The sequence below is a fragment of the Bidens hawaiensis genome, unplaced genomic scaffold, assembly GCF_021521415.1.
Source record: "Bidens hawaiensis isolate Kalapana, Puna unplaced genomic scaffold, B.hawaiensis_p1.1 tig00014709_1, whole genome shotgun sequence".
Taxonomy (NCBI): domain Eukaryota; kingdom Viridiplantae; phylum Streptophyta; class Magnoliopsida; order Asterales; family Asteraceae; genus Bidens; species Bidens hawaiensis.
The window spans coordinates 453373-467787 of record NW_027492286.1 but is presented as its reverse complement, the minus strand read 5'-3'; the positions used below and the strand labels follow the sequence as shown (position 1 = coordinate 467787).

The 14415-nt window shown below is 34.1% G+C and overlaps 2 protein-coding genes across 3 annotated transcripts; both read left to right on the top strand.

The window, feature by feature from the left end:
* On the top strand, positions 1-2056 carry LOC143547299 (uncharacterized). The gene is made up of 8 exons (XM_077038757.1): positions 1-172; positions 276-340; positions 415-458; positions 542-619; positions 712-865; positions 1474-1581; positions 1681-1740; positions 1827-2056. Exons 1-8 carry the CDS (start codon positions 1-3, stop codon positions 1929-1931), a joined length of 786 nt encoding a protein of 261 aa, XP_076894872.1. The 3' UTR covers positions 1932-2056.
* Positions 2057-10480: 8424 nt separating this feature from the next.
* Positions 10481-14271, top strand: LOC143547312 (uncharacterized). Of its 2 annotated transcripts, XM_077038768.1 has the most exons (10): positions 10481-10632; positions 11796-11890; positions 11964-12028; positions 12127-12170; positions 13053-13130; positions 13225-13378; positions 13455-13637; positions 13715-13774; positions 13859-13976; positions 14095-14271. In XM_077038768.1, the coding sequence occupies exons 1-9, from the start codon at positions 10490-10492 to the stop codon at positions 13964-13966; spliced, it is 930 nt and encodes a 309-aa protein (XP_076894883.1). In that variant the 5' UTR covers positions 10481-10489; the 3' UTR covers positions 13967-13976; positions 14095-14271. The 2 variants fall into 2 exon arrangements, with proteins under 2 accessions (XP_076894883.1, XP_076894882.1); XM_077038767.1 differs by lacking the exon at positions 14095-14271 and having other exon boundaries at positions 13859-14082.
* Positions 14272-14415: the final 144 nt, after the last annotated feature.

Below are 14415 nucleotides of genomic sequence, written 5' to 3'. Positions count from 1 at the left end.
ATGCATAGAATTTTATTAATAAACGTGTCAGCTCGAACTCCTCTCGTTAATTATAGTTTAATCTTGTGTATTTTTAGTGAGAAGTCAGCTGCAAGTCATTCTGCATCGGTGCGCGGTACCATCTCTGAAAAGCCAACTGAAATAAGTGGAGCAACAGCCTTTGCTATTTCTGGTTTGTTTCATATTTATGCATGATATGCTATTAATACTGTCATAGCTACCACAGGGTGAGTTATATATTCATTTTAATGATTATTTGTATATTAATAACACAGGAACTCCAGCTGACTGTACATCATTGGGAGTCTCCAAGACATTATTTCCTTCAGTCCCTGATTTGGTAGACTATTAACCTTCCGTAGTTGCTTAAACGTCAAGTTACATATCGAAGTTACTCACTTGTTTCAGCTACAGGTATTAAGTGGCATAAATACGGGCACCAACTGTGGTCTTCTCATGTTAGTACCACTTTGCAATTTGCAAATATTATTCTTACTTTATGATTTCATCACTTTTCTAACTGAAGGTTGATCAAATGCAGTGTCTTCTCAGGGACGGTGGCTGGTGCTCGACAGGCCTTTATCCATGGCGTACCATCGGTTTCAATATCTTATGATTGGTGTGTAATATTATGCTTAGAAGTTATATATATTTAAGTATTTAACATATGAAAGAAAGTGTGGTCTTCTTTGTTGACTTGGTTATTGACAGGGTTGAGGGTACAAGCAATATCACTGACTTTACACTGGCTGCCGAGGCTTGCTTACCGATGATTAATGCCATTTTTGTTGGGATCAAGAATAAAACATATCCTAAGAAATGTTTTCTGAATGTGGATTTACCCACAGATGTTCTGAATCATAAGGTGAGTTGCATGTTGCATGTATTCTAGGCAAAGCTAATGTTTTGAACCCTTTGACAGACAATCCATTTATTTACAGAATAAGTTTAACAAATTTTATCACTATTTAGTTCCAATTCGGAACCATAGTCGGCTAGCCTAAATTAATATTTAGATAAAATTGAAATTTTTTTTATGGCCTTGGGTCAGATCAAGTGCTGCAGCAACAATGAAACCGAAAGAAAAGACGAAAAACGCAGATGTGATCAATAAGTCTGCGTTTTATTATAAACCGGAAACTAAACTTAAATAAAACCTTAACATTGACCCGTTAAATAAGGCTCGAACCTAAAAGACAAGAAACCTTTAAACCATTCAAATAGGAATATAGGATACTAAAAAAAAACCGAAATAACCAAACTAACTAAAAGACATATTTGCCCTTAGTACTATTCTGACTGATTCAAAAAGAAACACCAAAGGCACCACCATAAGCAGCCCACATTAGCAGCCCCTTGATCGTCAACAGTTAACCAGCCCGTTTCACATGTGAACAACCAAATTAAGTCCAATTTTGTCATCGTAAAACTTTGGAGTATTTAACATTTATGTTTATTGTGTTGTGTTATTAGGGGTTTAAAGTGACTAAACAAGGAAACGGTATGTTGAAAGCTAGTTGGAAGCAAGTTTCGTCCGATGATAAAGCTGTTTCACAAGAACCTCTTTTGTTCAAGATGGAGGTGTGTGGTTTTTTAGTATTTCAAACATTTCGCTTGATTTTCTTCACAAAACCGGATTATAAGATTATTAATGGATTATGTCATTACACTTCCTTTCAGTTCAATGGAGTCGATGTGTACAATGATGGAACCGACTTCAGTTTCCTTCAGGAAGGATATGTGCGTGCACACGCGTTTCCTACTTTCTAAATATTATTATGCAAGATCATCTGTTTATATATTTGATGGTTGTGTGTTTATTTCAGATAACTGTCACACCCCTTGGAGCCTTAACTAATGCTGATATTGACCGTCATACATTCTTTAATCAGTGGTTACCAGAGTGTACGTCTTCGTCTTCAGCCGTGTGATTAATCATACCAGTTCAGACCATAGTTCTATGGTAATCTTGTTTCTGTGAATAAACAACTCGGCGTATGTACATGTATGTTGATGAATAATTAACTGTGTAACAATGTGTTTTTTTAATTTTCAAATTTAACTATTGTTAACAATATGTCATTCATGATAAGTAATTAGCCTGAGTATTATAAGTTGAAGCTGGAGTGCATACTAATGTGTGATGACTTTGTCAACATATTCACTAAAATGAGTTTTAAAATCTTCTTACACCATTTTTTTTTTCTTGGCTCCAGACGCATGCGTAATTATTTATTTTTAGACTTTTCAAAACTATTATTATTTGGTCAACCAATTCACAAAAATGTTAATTTAGGTCTGTTTGCCTCAAATTTTGCACACACAATTTCACTTAACCAATAATTGGATTAACATCAAAGACATATTGTAAATTTTAGCCTGTAAACGAACTGAACGAATATGAAGATGGGAATGTTCGTGTTCATTTATTTAACTTTAAATGAACACGAACACTTAATCAAACAAATATTTTGTGTTTATGTTCGTTTAATTAAAAAATAAACGTGTTCATTTATGGTTGTTTGTTTAAAATCTAAACGAAAAGTTCACGAACAAAAACGAACATAATTGAACATATATAAACAAACATAAGTGAATATATAAAAACAAATGTAAATGAGCACAAACAAATATAAACGGACCATGCACTGCAAAGATGGGTGCCAATTTAACATCAGTTCAATTAAACATTTAACACATTACACAACTACTGGGACCGACCCAAACTTATGGAGTTTTCCGACAAAATATGTGACTTTTCCGGCAAAAACGTTGTTCTGACAACCTGCAAGTAATGACGTTAGGATTTTGTTAATTGCGGACTGTTTGGAACAAATACGTTAAAAGATGGACCATCAGCAGTCAATTCATTAGTTGGGACCGGCTGAGATCAAAAGATGATAGTTGGAATTAATAAAAACAAATATTCCATTGATTAAACAAACACAAATTTTTAAACGAACACAAAATTTTTGTTCGTGTTCATTCATTTATTATATAAACGAACATAAACGAACTTCCCGTCGAACAATTCACAAACAACTCGTTGAACGTTCGGTTCATTTACAGACTGTAATAGTTATTTTAATCAAAAGATTTCCAAGCTGAGCTCCGCCTTGTGTTTGAGGTTCTTACTAGTCTTGCTGAAGATCAGCCATACACTCCCCCCTTTTATGGTATCAAAGCCATAAAGAGGTTCCTGTTCCGCCTTCGCCAGATCTGTAACGTATGCTCTGTGACTGCCATAATACCTCGTTAAGCGTGCCCCAATCCCTCGATTGTGTAACGACGTTTCCTCGAAGTTGGGCCACCCTCCACCCACATACCAAGAAGGTGTTGTTAATGGCAAGGAGTCTCGAAAGTCGTGTCAACGAGTGTTGAAGATTTGGCATTCCTCGATTTGCGTGTCGAGAAGATTAAAGTGGCGTTGGAGTGCTGCTCGTGTCCCTAGAGTTTCTATACACCATTAAGGTTAGGCGTAATAATGAATTCAATATAATTTAATATTATATTCAAGGCTTAAGCCTTAAGTCGAGGATATACTCGATACCTCGATAAAAGAAAAGAAAGATAACATAACAAAGATATGAATAAAAGAATGAATATTGAATATTGTAATAACATATATATGTGTATAAGTATATATGTATATGTTTTTTGTTATGAAAATATTATTTAATGAATAAAGAGTATTCTTAAATAATAAAAGAAAAAGATTACGTTTCTTGGAGAAGAAGAAACGTCGGGTTTTTATTATAAACTAAAGGTTTATAACTTACTTATAAACTAAAGGTTTTCAAGTAAATAAGAATTGAACTAAAGGTTCAATTGAGGATTGAGATATAAGACTAAAGGTCTTAAGCCGGATCGTGTATCCGACTAACAAATATTTATACTCGTACTATAGGTGCGAGATAAAGAAAGGGAAGGACCCTTGGACGGTGAGTGAAGCCGATCCTAAAGAGACAAGGTGAATACGCCCCCAAACTTTTACTTATTTAAAAATAAGTCAAACATGTTATTTGAAATTGTTTACAAGGAACTATGTGTTCCTAAAACCATTATAAATAAAGGGTATAAACCTAGCCCTCAGGCTGTGGTATACGTATGTCTGGATCCTTACATAGGTGGTACTATGCGATGTATGGGCATGATCGCACCACCCTTGGTCGTAGGATGCTCTCCTGCAGGGAGTACGACCGTTGTGTATATTTACGGGTACTTAACTAAGTCGAACGCTGCGGTGTTTGCTGAGGTGACCTAGCGTAGAGGCTCATATTTATAATGTGTTATTTGACTTTGTTATTCCTAAGCCACGTTGGGCCGAGGCAGGCGTAGTCTCGAGGGGTAATAAAGTAAAAAAAAAGAAATATTTTTGCGTCAGCGTGTTCACCAGCATTCGTTGCTGACGTATTTTATTACATTTTGCAGGTGAACAAAGCTAGAGCTTGGAAATGGCGAAGTACTAATATCCGATGGCTCGGATTCATTTTGTATAAATTAAATATGGTGGTTTTGTAAATATAAAACAAGTAATCTTTTGAATAGCAACTTAAACGGATGTCTTATGATTCCGTCTTTTGAATATATATAAATGTTACACATTTGATCCTTAAAGTTTTATAAGTCTTCCGCAAACTAACGCAACTCTGATTTATTTACAAACACGATACCAACTTATGGGTCGCACTCCTAGGCCCTAGAAGGGGGTGTGACAGTTTTGTATTGTTCAAGTTTTGTTTCCACGACTTTTGTCTTCTCTACCTCTTGATATGCAACTCTGTGCCAATAATAAATTGATTCGTCTTCTACATGAACACGAAAATTTCTTAATTATAAAAACTGTAGGAATCTAAACTAGATATAGAACTTCAAATAAAGTTGTGTTACCAAAGGGTGGAGTTGATCGCTTTCAGCCGAAGTGATTTCCTTGTTGGCTTGGGTGTTTCTAATTGGGGACATTTTTACGGTGGCTTCCAGAAAACCATACAAGTATATTTCATTCTTAAAACAAATTTGAAAATTATAACACAAAAGTAACTTAATTAAAATCAAGATTACATCATCGAGCATGCAATTTCATATCTTGAAACATTGATTTTATTATTGAAAAAAAAAACATAAATTTTTCTTGGATCTCATTGACCTTGATGCTAATGGTTTTGTGGGGTATGAAAAATCACGCAAGCATCACTTCCATTATCACAGTCTAAGCATGTAACATCCTAAAATTTTCGTATTTAATAAAAGAAAGTCGCGTTTAGTTATTGGGCCTAAATAATTAATTAGTATTAATAAAGATCATAGACTTGGACTATTAAGATGGATTAAAGGGAATGGGCCTTAGGTCCATGGCTTTAAGGGATATAAATATCCCCTTAAACCACCCTAAAATCCTAATCCTCATTCCATCTTTCCATAATTGCCTCACACTCAAAAACACACACATACACCACACCATATACGGCCTCCGAGAGAGAGAGCGAGATCCGAGTCCAAGCGAACGCTATTCGGGATTAGATCGTTAGTACACGAGCTATATACAAGATTGAGAGTTCATAACCAAGTTAAACGAGATCCAAACGAGCATTAAAGGTATGCCTTTTACCTTAAAGTTTACGTTTTTATTAACGTTTAACCTTGAAACTTAGAACGAGGTTAGATCGAGTGTAAATGGAACGTAAAGTTGTAAACTTGATGTTAGAGACGAACTTAACGAACTTACGGCTGCTATGGCTCGTTTAAAAATAAACTCTTAAACCTAGTATTGAACGTTTTAATCTAAAGGTCCAAACTTTACGCACTTTCGGGTCTTGTTTTATCCAAAAATGGCTAAGGGAATGTTTGCGAGAATTATTAACATCTTATCAATATATTACACATTGAAAGCGGACTGATTATCTAAGGTTTTGGGATGAGCCGTAGTTGCGGCTGGATAAATTCGCTAAGCACAGCAAGTTCTCCTACTGTGAACTCCGCTTAACGATAAGTTCGCCACTATAAGTTCGCCTCATTCAAGTTCGCCTGCTACCAAGTTCGCATACTGTTAACTTCGCTGATAATAAGTTCGCCAAGCTAACTTCGCTGAACGTTAAATCCGCTTAAAATTCTAAATAAAAGTAATCCAGTAATAGACCACGACTCGGGCTAACGAATGAGTAGGCGAATAAAATAATAACTTAAAATCCTAAGGGAAAATGCGTTAAGACAGTTAATGAAAATTAAATTTTTCCAAGCTGACCTGGCAGCTTAACCCCAGCTAGGGGCTCTACCCCTTGGACCCCGCTAGGGGTTGCCTCCCCTAGAACCCCGCTGCCTCCGGACCCCCGTTCGTTGTGGGTTATATAAAGATAGAAATACGATACGAGTAGTAATAGTTAATTGATACGTGTAATTGTTATACAGTTAGTCGTGCACAGCTCAAGAAAGGGATTACCATAAACGGTGAACGTAACCGCATTCAGGTGAGTTTCTAGCCCCATTTCCTTGTTATGTTTTCGGGGCTGTGTGCATACTCGATGTGATAGTTAATATACTTACCTTAACTGGTAAGTGTATGCCTTATATGGTTTATATGTTATGTATGTATATCTTAAATGTGAATGAAAGCTTGTCGGTATGTGAACGATCTTCGGATATTGCACATGCTAAAAAGGGAGGTATGTTTATGATAGATGAATGTGTATGATAGATATATGTACAATATATAAGTATGTATGAACGATTAAAGAAAGTATGTATGTTATGGGTATGTAAAGACCGTATGTACGGAGATGAAGAAAGAGGGACCAGACCCTAATAATATCTGAGATAGAAGAGACCAGACCCTAATAATATCTGAGATAGAGAAGTAAAATGGACCAGACCCTAATAATATCTGAGATAGACAAGAAATGGATCAGACCCTAATAATATTTGAGATAGACAAAGGAAAGAGGGACCAGACCCTAATAATATATGAGATAGAAAGGGACAGTAATTTATATAGTATAAAAGTACTAAAGTACGAACATATGTATGACTTATGTAATAAAGGTAAATTAGTAAAGTAATTATTATGTACCTTCGGATGCATAATTGAAGGTAAGTGTATGTATTGTATAATGTGTGATTAACAAGAACTCACTCAGCGTAGCTGACTTTTAGTATGCACGCAAGTGAGTAGGTTGAGGCAGTTCGCTTGATGAGGACACATGGCATCAAATTGAAGACATTGGCGTCTCAAGGGAATGTTATACTGTTTTAAAGACTATGTTTCGTTTTAAATGACTATGAATGTTTGATAAGACAAGATTTGAAAGTTATGTAATGTTTTATGATTGAAGTTTTATATTCCGCGTAAAGTTTTAATTAACTCTGATATTTAGAATTGCGTTTATGAGTAAATCCAACGTCCAAATGTGAGGCACCGGTAACGGGGCCTTACAAAGCAGAATCAAAGACCGCATGGTAGCAACACTACCTTTGCCATCCGATTTTTGTAGAGACGACACATCCCATCAAATTGTAAGTGGCAAGGGGGATTAAAACTCAATTCAACTTATTCTTTAAAGATTCCTTTCTCAACCGCCTCCAACTCAGACACTCGGTCAGCAAAGTGCTTGCACAATTCTTTGTATCGTGCAAGTTTTGTTTTCACGGCTTTTCTCTTCTCTGTTTCTTGATTTGTGACTCTCTGCCACGTATTCAATTAACTCCTCTTCTGCATGAACATGAAAATTCCTTAAGCATAAAAGTTACATAAATCTAAATCGGATATAGAACTTTAAATAAAGTTATTGTCTTACTAGAGGGTGGAGCGGTGGAGTTGATCGCTTTTGACAAGAGTGAGCTCGGCTTGATTGTTTCTGATTGGGGGTATTTTTACGGTGTCTTTGATGAGCTACAAGTAGAATAAAATGAGCAATCAACGAACATGTGGTGATTACTAATAGAAAAATAGGTGCGTCCTTTGCCATTTGATGGACTTCTATGGATTAAAATCGATTCCATCCGGGGTTTTTATAACCAGGAGGATGGCATATATTTATTACTCATATTACATGAAGATTGTCATCAGAACATAAATGCTCTTGAAAGAAACGTATTTGTTTTCAGCCAAACAAATAATTTGTTTAAAAAGGTAAAAGAATTAATGATTTTTTTTGCAATTAATAGCGACCATGCCTGTAAATCAGGTTTCATTCAAAATAACAAGTTTTACTTTTCTATTTTATTTAATATATAATTGATATTATTCAAATAACTTGTAATGCTATTTAATAAAAATTAATTATTTTCATGATTTAGTATAAATTTAAATAAATAAGATATATTATTAATTAATACATAGTTATTAAAGAAAAAAATATATTTTTATGAATAGAATACAAACAAATCCCGGTTTGTAAGAATAATTATTTTATTATTCCTTTTTTCTTTTAACTATAATGTATAACCTACAAATTATTATTATTATTATTATTATTATTATTATTATTATTATCTATGTCTATGTCTATATTTATATTTATATCTATATCTATAATATATATGAACGGAACCTCTAAAATTTTACGTGTTATGCTCTAATCGTTTCCCATCCTCTATGAAGCCACCATACTGCTTGATTTTTAAATGTTGAGCTCTCATTGATTTAACCCGGTTTGGACCCGAATAACTCTATAGCCATAACATCTCTCTCCTCGTCCTTTGATTTTGTAAACCCTACTTATCTCTTTTGATGTCTTATATTCTCTTTATTTACACAATTGTAAGCCTCACAAAGATTATGCCGGACTTATCTTAAAGTTTCACCAAATGGTATAATGCAAAGGTTCCCCCCGATCTTCTCATTCACTCATCTTTTTAAACCCTAAATATGCCATCCTCCTTCATCGTTCATTCCTAGGTCCTCATCTCGTACATGTTTAAAAGAAACTCAATAAAATTAAAAATATAAGGTTGTAATAAAAGTATTTATTCATTAGCCAAATCGAGAATAAAGATAATTAAGTTGTGCTCACTGACTGACTATACACATACATGTGTTTTCCACAGTACATTATAATTTCTTTATATAAAAAAAACACCGATTTTTTAATCCGCTTAATATAATGTTGTAAATATCTTTTGTTATGAGATTGATTAGATTTGTATTTTTTAAAAGCTAAATATACTGAACACAATAGGTATACAAATCGGTTTTTTAACCTAAACCGGTTTTGGGTTGAACCGAACCGGTTTCCGGTTAAAGCAGTTAAAACTGGTTTTGGTCCAAACCAGTAAAAACCTGAAATGGTTAGAAACTCTAGAACTCGAAAGTCGAAACTAGCGTAACCGGTTGGGTTCGGTTCCAAAACAGTTTTAATTGAACCGGTTTGTAGGTTTGAACTAAGAAAAGCACAAACTTGTTATGCAACATTAAATTGGTTATATAGCTGTATATTTAATATGTAAACTGATTACCATATGTGCAAATGTGTAATAGTAGTCTTACTCCCACCGTTTGAAATTTTGAAAGTTGAGAATTTAAACCGATCTACCACTAATTGATGAGCCTTAAATGGATATTTAAGACAATGGACAAGTATACCACTAAGACTGTGTGTAATGGGCGAGAAAATGGAGCGAATTTGGGCAATACGGAGGGAGAAACACCCCCTCCCCTCCGGGTGACAGAGGGGGTGTTTTTGTCGTCGGCGAGGTTTGAAGAATATTATTATTATTATATTCTTTTGTGTGTATCATATATATACATGACACACACACACACACACACACACACACTCTCCTAAACAAAACAAAAAAACACAATTTACTAATTAGGCGTCACATGTCACAGGTTGCCCCATTTCAAAGCTCATCCACTATATATAACCTAATAGTTAATTTTGTGCGTTAAATGGATAAGCTTAAATAGTTAAATGGATATTTAAGGCAATAGATAAGCCTTAAATGGATTCTGGCACTATGCTAATACTAACACATAGGTAAACTGGTTTTTTTTATCAAACCTGTTCCAAACAATCGAATTCAAACTGGTTAGAGCTAAAAACACTCCAAACCGGCCCTAACCCGATGTGTTACAGCTGCTTAAAACCAGTTTATATGAAAATGGGTTAGTTTTCGGTTAACCGTTTGTATCCCCATCTCTATTAAACACTATGAAGAAGATTAAACCATTAACCATCAAATTCATACGTAAACAATTTTACCACTCCACTAAAATGAGAATGACATGTTTTTATTTTTTAATACTCTAAATAAAAAATTAAAATATATATAACTAATAATAATAATGTAGTTGTTTTGGATTGACTACCAATAGTTAGTTTCATAATAATAATTATTATTACTGTATTATTGTATTGTTCACCCATACACGATCCTCCCATATCTATATTTGATGATTCCATTCCAATAATAATAATAATAATATTCAGTTGCAGTTCCAATCTCCATCGCTGATTCCTTCCGAGTTCCGATTAAAACCTTCCAGAATTAATAAATGGAAGGTGGTAAGAATGGTGAAGAGGTGCCGACGATCATGATTACAAACGACGACGGAATTGAGGCTCCGGGACTGCAGGCCCTAGTCCGTACACTCGTCTCCACCAATCAATTCCAAGTTTGGGTCTGTGCCCCTGATTCGTACGTTCTTCTTTTACTTACTTTTATAATCAATTCCTTTTATTATTATTATTATTATTTGAACAAACATAAGCCCTGCTGCTGTCAATTGAAACCCTTCTAATTATCATTTTTTTTATTTTGCCCTAATTTTATTTCATTTTTAAAAACGACATTCATAAATCCTGGGTTATATAATATTACTATGCATGGCGCGTAAAAGTAGGGGTGTAAACGAGTCGAGCCTGGGCTCAGCTTTGCATAGGAGTTTTTTTTTAAAGCTTTGGCTCAGCTCATCTATTATTTATTATTAGTTAATTTATATATGTTTTTAATTTTTATTATATATCCCGAGAAACGTGCTGCTTGGCTTGTTTTAACTTACGAGAGCTAGAGCTCGGCTCGTTTCGAGAATTTTTTTTTCTAAAGCTCGTGAATTGTTTTTTCAAGATAGGGTTTGGCTTGTTTATTATTTATTAATTAATTTATATACATTTCCTTTAATTATTTTTATATATTTTGAGAAAAATCTTAAACGAGCCAAATCTCGGCTCAAGCTTAGTTGTGAAATTATTACATTAAAGTCCAAAAGTGGTCAAATTTAAAATGCACAAGGCTCGAGCTTGATAACTAAACGATTTTTATTTGAGGCTCGGGCTCGGCTCGTTTTAACTTACGAGAGCTAGAGCTCGGCTCGCTCGAGCTCTTTTTCTAAAGCTCGTGAATTGTTTTTTCAAGATAGGGTTTGGCTTGTTTATTATTTATTAATTAATTTATATACATTTCTTTTAATTATATTTTGTGAAAAGTCTTAAACGAGTCAAATCTTGGCTCGAGCTTAGTTGTGCAGTGTGAAATTAGTCCAAAAGTGGTAAAATTTAAAACGCACAAGGCTCGAGCTTGATAACTAAACAAGCTTTATTTGAGGCTCGGGCTCAGCTCGTTTCAAGCTTTTCATCGATCCAAGCTCGAGTAGCTCGCAAGCAGCTCGGCTCGTTGGACACGACTAAGTAGCTCCACAGCCTTAGGCACTAGGAAATCTTATTATCGATCTGAGATCAAGGAGCTCGGCTCGTTGGACACGACTAAGTAGCTTGTAGTTATCATCTGATGGTATAGGTATCAGTTGGAACTGATGCCCGTGTGAATTGAAGCCCTAGTTTACCATTGTTTAATGATTTCAGGGAAAAATCAGCTGTCAGTCATTCAATCACTTGGCGTCATCCTCTCTCTGCGAAACAAACTGAAATTACTGGAGCAACGGCTTTCGCTGTTAATGGTTAGGATTTATACTTTATACGCACAGGGACTAATTGTGTTCTTCAGGGTATTCATTTGGTAATGCATTGCAGGAACACCAGCTGATTGTACTTCACTGGGAATCTCAAAAGCATTATTTCCTTCTGTTCCTGATCTGGTATATTATTTAGCTTCATTTTATAATATAAAATGTTTCAATATCTGATGTATATTATATTAATTGTAAATTTATAACTTTCAACTCACTCTTAACAGGTATTAAGTGGCATAAATATGGGCAGCAACTGTGGTTTACACATGTTAGTTCCGGTTTTCCTTGCTATATGAACTCTTTGTTCCTATATGAACCTCCTGTTTTTACAATTACAATAAATGGACTAGTTGACTTCATTGAGTTTTAGGTTTTGAACCTAGTAAAAGTATGCCTTTAAACAATCTAAATGAACACAAACAAGGATTGTTCGTGTTCGTTCGTTTAACTTTAACTGAACAAACAAACGAACACGAATGCTTAAACAAACGTATTTTATTGTGAATGTTCATTTGTGAAGAAAATAAATGTGTTTGTGTTCATTTATGTTCTTTCGTTAATATTAAACGAGCGGATCACGAACACAAATGAACGAGCATGAACGAATACATACTAAAACTATATGTATCTCCAAATTAAAGTCTAAAAATACCATGATCAATAAATCCAACATTTAAAATGTAAACAAAGAATCAAAGATATATAATAAAGGTCTTTGAGTATGTAATTTAATTTGATATTAAATTAATATTAATAAATAAGTTGCATGAACATTTAGTTAAAGGTAATAGAACGAACATAAGTAAACAGTCAAACAGATAAACGAATGTAAATGAACGAACGTAAAGAGACGAACATAAACAAATGTAAATGATTGAACAAGGCATGTAAAAGACAATCTCTATTTTTATTCAACTGATTTATTTGTAAAAGCAATTAATCTTGCCCAAATGCATTTTCCTTTTTTTATTATAAAACCAAAAATATCAACTCTGTTTGAATTAAAACTATATTAACAGAAAACATGGGAGTTGTACACTTATGCCTTAACTTTTTATTAAACATGTGTAACTTCTGCCCATTTATGATGTCATATAATTTCCTTCTTATCTTATTTATTTATTATCTATATTAACTTGTTGAATTACAGTGTCTACTCGGGAACAGTGGGGGGTGCTCGTGAAGCCTTTTTCTATGGCGTACCCTCGGTCTCATTATCATATAATTGGTATGTAAACCTCAATACACAATGTTGACCACTTTGACTTTTTAAACATAATCCTTGAATTGGCGGAAATACTATAAAATTAGATTATTTGCAGGGTTGGTGGTACAAGCAATATCAATGACTTCACATTGGCTGCTGAGGCTTGTTTACCTATAATAACCGCCATTACTACTGAGATCAAGAACAAAACGTATCCTAACAAGTGTTTTCTGAATGTGGATGTGCCCACAAATATTCCGCAACATAAGGTGAGTTGCATATAGTTTTTGTAAGAATTCAAATAGTTTATTAATATTTTCACGTGTTTTTATTTATATATAATAGGGTTATAAGCTGACTAAACAAGGAAGCAGTCTCATTAGAATGGGTTGGAAGCAAGTTTCATCTGAAGCACAAAGAAAAAACACTATTAGTAATATGTTATCAACCATGACAAATGGCCCGAATTCTGTAGTGTCAGACACCAATGCTAATATTTCACAAGAAAATCGTTTGTTCGTTAGAGAGGTTTTTTTTTTTAAATTTGAATTTATATTATCGTTTTATATAATTTAAATTTTATATATATTTTAATATTCATTTAGGTAAAAGGAGGGCAGGTGGAAACTGGTGAAACAGATTATTGTGCCCTTAAAGAAGGATATGTAAGCACATTTCTTACTTTTTGGAACCGATTTTTTTATATAAAATGTTAGGTTATTAATATCGTGTTTGTGGTTTTGTTTCAGATAACTGTCACACCCCTTGGGGCGTTAAGTCATGCGGATACCGACTGCCAGACGTTTTTTAAAGAATGGTTACCAGGAGTAGTTGAACATGCCTCTTCAGCTTTATGATCAATTCTCTGTGAGTATTAATTGGAAAATTGCTAAAATTTGCATCTTGAACTTCAAAATCATGTTTTTTGGGTGTTTAAACTTCGAGTTTGAAACTTGGTTTGATCTTTGGTGTTGTGTTGTTGCAGGATGTGTGTGATATCAGTCTTGGGACCTCGACTGATATGTCATAAACAAACTATATGTATCGGTTTAACTTGGTAATAAGAATTAAACATAGCTCAATGATATTGTTGTGGTCGTGTTTGCCCTTTCTGATTATGTGGCAAAATAAGTAACTAAAGACCCTTTTCTGTCACACTTGCTTCTTTAGAGTATCACATACATATAATAACAACATTATTATTAGAAGTGGGAGAGGCTATGATATGTAATTCCATATATATGTGACAACCTGAGATAGATTACATATCACATGATCTCTCCTGTGAAGTATGAGGGTTTTACAA

What these genes read in the sequence shown, in the direction of transcription:
- LOC143547299 (XM_077038757.1), top strand. Translation starts at nt 1, where the DNA reads ATGCATAGAATTTTATTAATAAACGTGTCAGCTCGAACTCCTCTCGTT. An exon ending in GTTTCAATATCTTATGATTG is followed by an intron (nt 620 to 711) that starts GTGTGTAATATT and finishes GGTTATTGACAG; the next exon opens with GGTTGAGGGTACAAGCAATA. An exon ending in CAGATGTTCTGAATCATAAG is followed by an intron (nt 866 to 1,473) that starts GTGAGTTGCATG and finishes TTGTGTTATTAG; the next exon opens with GGGTTTAAAGTGACTAAACA.
- LOC143547312 (XM_077038768.1), top strand. Translation starts at nt 10,490, where the DNA reads ATGGAAGGTGGTAAGAATGGTGAAGAGGTGCCGACGATCATGATTACA. An exon ending in GTCTCATTATCATATAATTG is followed by an intron (nt 13,131 to 13,224) that starts GTATGTAAACCT and finishes GATTATTTGCAG; the next exon opens with GGTTGGTGGTACAAGCAATA. An exon ending in GTGCCCTTAAAGAAGGATAT is followed by an intron (nt 13,775 to 13,858) that starts GTAAGCACATTT and finishes GTTTTGTTTCAG; the next exon opens with ATAACTGTCACACCCCTTGG.